Here is a 6,183-nt window from a genome sequence, read left to right as displayed (position 1 = left end):
ACAAGCTGAACTTGAAATGAAAAGAAGGAAAAGAGTAAGGATTTGCTACAAACTAAGTTGTAACAACTCTTGCAAAATGTACTTATGGCAAATGATCATTTGGTAAAAAATTCTATCTTGACAAGGAAGTTTTTATTTAAATATAAGTCTGAACAAATGTCTATTTAAAGTATTAACATGTGTACATTTTTACAGGAGTTGCTGCAACTTAAGTTGCAGCAAATTCTTTTCCAATTTGGAAAAGTGAAAAAAAAAAAAAAAAAGAATGAATATTGGTCAAAAGTGTAGACAGATTTAACAAGTTTGGTAGCATTTATTTTGTGTCAAGAAGATTGTTTGAAGTAGGAGGAATTGTTTTAGTAACACCACAATATCTCATTATATTTTTACAATAAATGGAGGTGTTAGTAGTCTAATACATTATTAGTCAGAATAAAATAAAATAAAATAAAATAAATTATTCCAAGATCTATTTCAACAGAAAAATAAAAATATTATGAGATTTTATCGTGTCGGCATACTTTCTTTAGTTGAAAATTAATTTTTTATTATTTATTTTATGTCAGGTACAGTTTATTTAGAAAAAAAGTTTCTTTGTTTTTCGTATTCTACGTCAGTAGCATACTCAAGCATATATAATAGACTTTTTAGGAGGAGGTGCCCCCACACCGCCTCACTCTGCCATTTTGTGTGACCCAACAGCTGTGAGATGCAATACAACACCCCACCGACACTCGCCCTTCTGAGGAGGGTTATTACATCCAGTGCAATTAATTCCTTGTCACATGAAGGTAGACCCACAATGCACCCCACGTGAGAGGCAAATTATAAATGCATTTTGTGCATGCATGCACAAAATGCATGGACCCCCCACCGGCACTCACCCCTATATCTGAGGAGGGTTATTAAATTCATCCAGTGCAATTATTTCCTTATCACAAGAATGTGGACTCACAATGCCCTCCATGTGAGAGGAGAGGGAAATAATAAATGCATTTTGTGCATGGCGGTTTGTTGTACCCACCGCCATTTCTTGATTAAGGTTGTTCTCGTGATATAAAATAAAAATTCCTAGCGACGCTTGTTGTTGATTCAGTTTCAAAACTATATGCAGGGCCAGCGAGCTACACGTTCACATATTCCTACCATTTTTATCTCCTTGATTATCATACGCAAATAAGTCAATAGCTAGAAATATTCTAATAAATTTGTCAACCTTCTATATTCAACAATTCAGGCCTCAAGTTCAGTCCACCATTGTAATAAAGTTTTGAACAGCCTCACGTTTCTCACTTTTCTTTAGTTTGAGCTGTGAAAGAAGCAGCCATGGAAGCTCTCGGAGCTGGCTCCATTGTATTTATTTTCACAACCAAAATACACAAACCCACTCCCAAACTTAACCACCACCGCAGCCAAAATCCAAGAAACTCACACCCAAAATCAATCACCGCCACCACTAGCTACAACCAAAATCCACAAAATCATACCCAAAATCAACCCCCACCACCAAACCCACATAGATGGAGAGATAGGAAAAAAAAGAGAGAGAGAGAGAGAGAGAGAAAACGATCAAGAGAGAAAGTGAATTTTTATTTTATTTTATTTGATAATAGAATAAAAAAAATATTATTTGTTACTTGTGAGTTACACTAGACTGTAGCTCATTGGTGGCTATATACAGATTGCTCAAGGCTTTTAAATAATTTCTTCAAGCTTCGCAAGGATCACGTCAGGGAATAGCACCATCAATGAATGCATGGTGGAACCCAATCACCCTGAGAGGGGACGCATGCAGAGTAAGATTGAAAAAAAATTTCCTATCAATGAATGCTGGTTGTCTTGTACCCACCGGCACAGCACGCCCTTACTTGATTGGGGTTATTCACGTCATATAAAATACAAATTCCTAGAAATGGCATGCTATTGATTCAGTTTCAGAGACACAAGGACAGCCAGAGTGATCCACGTTCACCCATTATTCCTACTAAATTAATTTCTAGAATAATCTAATAAAATTTTCAACTTTTTACATTTAACAACTCAGGCCACAAGTTCAGTCCACCATTATAATAAAGTTTTGAACAGTCTCACGTTTCTCACTTTTCTTTTGTTTGAGCTGTGAAAGAAGCAGCCATGGAAGCTCTCGGAGCTTCCGCAGTTCCTTCTTTTCACATCCGAACAACACTCTATAAAACCAAATTGAGAAGGCCCATGTTCTTAAATTTTCATTCCAATCCAACACCCAGTTCAGCTTTCTCATTAGTCCACAAAAAACAATCAAAGTTCAAGGTTTTTAACACCATATCATCCACGGTTTCAACGAAACCCACAAACCCACCTGAGCCAGCCCTTGAAACTCACAGTCAAGGTGAGAAATTTGATTGGTATTCACAATGGTACCCTGTTATGCCAATCTGGGACCTGGACAAGAGGAGGCCACATGCAAAAAAGGTGATAGGTCTTGATGTGGTTGTGTGGTGGGATAGGAATGAGGAAACTTGGAAAGTGTTTGATGATAGGTGTCCTCATCGGCTGGCTCCATTGTCTGAAGGGAGGATTGATCAGTGGGGCAGGTTGCAGTGTGTGTACCATGGTTGGTGTTTTAATGGTTCTGGCAACTGCAAGTTCATCCCTCAAGCAAATCCTGATGGCCCTCCGGTAAAAACTCTTGAATTCAAATATCCCATGTTAAGAACTTGGGATCTACATTTTGCAAATGCTTTTGCATGTGTTGTTATTCCTTTAATATATTTGGATAGAATTCTTGTCACATATGAATGGAAAACTTGGTATCTGTTACATTTTATCCAATGTTAGGCTGTGACAAGATTCCAAACTTCGATGCTTTGTCAGTACCTCTCATTCCCTCCAAAGAACAATCAGGGAAGTAAAGAAGAAACTTTGAGATTGGATCTTTCTATTGTTTGCATAATTGGCCAAGAGCCTTGTAGATTTACTGTTTGACACTTCTTAGTGTTTCCAAGACATCCAGATTCAAATCCCTCCCCTCCTACTAGTGTAACTATCAAATTATTTTTTGCATAGTAGAAATAGTTATATTTGCATGTAGCTTTTCCTCATTTATATGACCTCAAGGTATAACACAAACAATCAAAACTGATATAATCATGTCTGGTTGATCGTTATATTTTTCTGCTTCATCTTGTATACTTTCATCCATTTTTTGAATGTTATTTTATTTTCTTGTATTAATAGAAGGAACAGAGTAAGTCAATGTTTTTGCAGGAATTTTTTACAATAGCAGATGGAATTTGGTTATGGGATTTTATGATGTAATTTCACGTTGAAGCTAGAGGATTGTGCACGTACGATATCAATTGGCCAATGCAATTGGTGAATAACCTTTCCAAATAATTATGCAGGTGCACACAGCCAAGAAAGCATGTGTAGCTGTTTATCCAAGTACTGTGCAGAACAAAATAGTTTGGTTTTGGCCAAACTTGGATCCCCGATACAAAGATATTCTTGTGGAGAAGAGACCCCCCTACATCCCAGAAATAGATGATCCTTCATATACTAACTTAATGGGAAATAGAGATATTTCTTATGGGTATGATATGCCACTATCTTCTGAAAAAAAAACCTGTTATCTTGGAAAACATAGATTCAATTTTTTCTACTCATGTAACTATATCTGGCCCTTTTTCCAGCTATATGTTATATAACTTTTAGGCACCTGTAATGCTAAAGGACAAAGTATTAATATTTTCTAATTTCATTTTGGTAAATTCATAAGAAAGTTCATATCTTTTTGACTGATTGTAAATGGTTTATTCTTCCTTTTTAATTGGCACAAATATTGTATGCAAATGTGCATCACTAAAAGTTGGGCACCTGTATTTGGGTTTTGCTTTTTCTTTTTATATCTTACCTCCTTTCTCTTAGCAGATTTGATTGGGAATATATCGATTTTGCAATTTCAAATATGAGATATTGATTGAGAATCTTATGGACCCTGCTCATGTTCCTTATGCGCATCATGGAATATTGGAAATTCTACCATCCAAAAACAGATAAGTTTTGAATAATCCTTATGTTTTGCCAATAAGTTTTGTCGTCTTTATTTATGACTGAAACCAAGTTACCTTCACAGTGAAGGCTGATAGAGAGGGGGGCACACCACTTGAATTTATGATTGAAAAGTTAGACATCAATGGGTTCAATACATTTCAGTTTCAGGAATGGAACAGAACCAATTTTATTGCCCCATACCTGTTTTGTGCATGTCTTAAGCCTGGGGATCAAGCTAATGGATCTGAATCATCAGCTGGAACCAGAAAGGTTATCTATTAGATTGATTAATGCCTATTTCTCACTTTGTATGGTAGCGGAGTTGTTCTACAAAAGTGATCCATCACATCCCTGCAACAGAGTTAAACATATGCTTATTAGACAATTCAGACAATTTAACAGTCAAAAGCCCATTAAAGCAACATGTTTTGGCTGCTAAGAAATTAGAGGGAAAATAATTAGAATTTGATTTTGTTGTTTCACAAAATTTTCAAGAAGTGTGTTTAGATTAGCTTTTTGATGATTTGCTTAAAATGAGTAAAAGTTTAGTTGTATCTAATAAAATTGAATTTTAAAAGCTATGAATAACTAAATAAATTAAAAAGATGAAAGCTAATAAAAGAGAATTTTATATTTGTACAAAAACAAAATAGTTAAAAATCTTAAAGCTAAAAGCTAATCCAAACATACTAATTTATGGTGTGTGACTTGTGCTACAACAAAACCTTACTTTTTCCCTTCATTATTTGATTGAGCTTTTTTTTTTTTTTCCCTTTTTCAGACTTAACTTTTTTTTTTCTAAGTACATCTTACTTTTTTAAAAAATAAAACAAGCAAATAAAAATAAATTCACCCAAATAATAAAATGGAATAAACTCAAGTCCATGCAAAGAGAACTATGAATTAGCTAGTATGCGCCAAGTCTTATGACCTCACTTCCATATCATACTCTTATATGAATTTAAACTCATTAAAACAGGAAAGAGTGAAAGACTGTTTTTTTTTTTTCTCTACTGCTAAACTTTGTGCAGGTAAATTCTTAAGAGGAAACAAAGCAAACGGGTTTAAAATTAATGAAAAGTTAGAGAAATACATTGACAAAACAGTCATGGAAGTGAAGCCTAATGAGGCTGCCGCCAATTCGGGCATCTGTCTTCAAAGCCTCTTCGATGATTCCACGTACGATGTTGGACACGTTTGGACACGTTGTATCATAGAATGTTGGACTCAGCTGGCCATGAGATAAAGATCCTCCAAGCAAAACCACACATAAAAGACCTATTAGTAGGGTACAGCAAGAAGAAGAAGACATACTTTTCTGCAATATTATTTCACTCTAGAATAGCTTCAATGTTTAATTTTTTAAGTATATGTTTGGATAGCTGAAAACTTATTGCGTCTGCATTTCACCTTTTTTTTTTTTTTTTTTTTTTGAAGCGCATTCTAGCACTTTTGAGAGATTCCAGTGGGTCCCGTGCATTGTTCATGGACCTACAAATACCTTTTTTCAACAAAATTTTCATTAAAAATTGGTTTAACGCATGGTTGTCAAAATCGCGATCTGGATCGTTGGATCGCATGATTTTACGATCCCACCTCACCAAAACGTTTAGAATTGCACTAGGATCGTAAAAATGGTAGGATCGTATGTAAGATCGTGTAGGATCTGTTTGTTTTTTAGACCCCTTAAAACACAATTGGATTAACTTAGTTAACAAGCCAAGTTATTACTTAGTCCAAATTTCAGATCTAGGTTAACACAATCATATAATCATATCAATGTAAAGTGTGGAATATAAAGAACACAAAGATATGATAACCCAGGAAACCACACCGGTAAAAACCTGGGGAGGATTTAACCTAGTTATCCTCAAGGTAAAACTGAATCCACTATGAAAGAATCAAAGTTTTACAATAGCGACTTAGACCACTAACATCCTATTACTACCTCATGTAGAAAACTTACTACCACGACCACGTGACAACTCCGAGACCACGAACTCATTCTTTCTTGGATTCTCCAACAACTACAAGCACTCCTACTTGTATATCTTTAAGCTCTTAGTGCAGCAACTGAATGATCATCAAGCTCTCAATGAAATCTCTTTCTTGATAATCCTAAGCATGTATGAAGGCAACCACCTCTCAGAT

The 6,183-nt window shown here is 35.3% G+C and overlaps 1 protein-coding gene across 1 annotated transcript; it reads left to right on the top strand.

Moving 5' to 3' along the window:
• The first annotated feature begins 1,592 nt into the window (after positions 1-1,592).
• LOC115977328 (protochlorophyllide-dependent translocon component 52, chloroplastic-like) lies at positions 1,593-5,141 on the top strand. Its single transcript, XM_031099133.1, has 5 exons — positions 1,593-2,658; positions 3,384-3,571; positions 3,945-4,034; positions 4,113-4,302; positions 5,064-5,141. The coding sequence occupies exons 1-5, from the start codon at positions 2,134-2,136 to the stop codon at positions 5,073-5,075; spliced, it is 1,005 nt and encodes a 334-aa protein (XP_030954993.1). The 5' UTR covers positions 1,593-2,133; the 3' UTR covers positions 5,076-5,141.
• The last annotated feature ends 1,042 nt before the right edge of the window (positions 5,142-6,183 follow it).

This window comes from Quercus lobata, chromosome 1 (genome assembly GCF_001633185.2).
Source record: "Quercus lobata isolate SW786 chromosome 1, ValleyOak3.0 Primary Assembly, whole genome shotgun sequence".
In the NCBI taxonomy this organism is placed as follows: Eukaryota; Viridiplantae; Streptophyta; class Magnoliopsida; order Fagales; family Fagaceae; genus Quercus; species Quercus lobata.
Note: the sequence above shows the minus strand (reverse complement) of the source record. Positions and strands in the feature narration are given on the sequence as shown.

Bases quoted from the DNA above. Each gene is read 5' to 3' on its own strand.
- LOC115977328 (XM_031099133.1), top strand. From the start codon at position 2,134: ATGGAAGCTCTCGGAGCTTCCGCAGTTCCTTCTTTTCACATCCGAACA. The intron at 2,659-3,383 runs GTAAAAACTCTT...ATAATTATGCAG, and splicing joins CAAATCCTGATGGCCCTCCG to GTGCACACAGCCAAGAAAGC. The intron at 4,035-4,112 runs ATAAGTTTTGAA...AGTTACCTTCAC, and splicing joins ATTCTACCATCCAAAAACAG to AGTGAAGGCTGATAGAGAGG.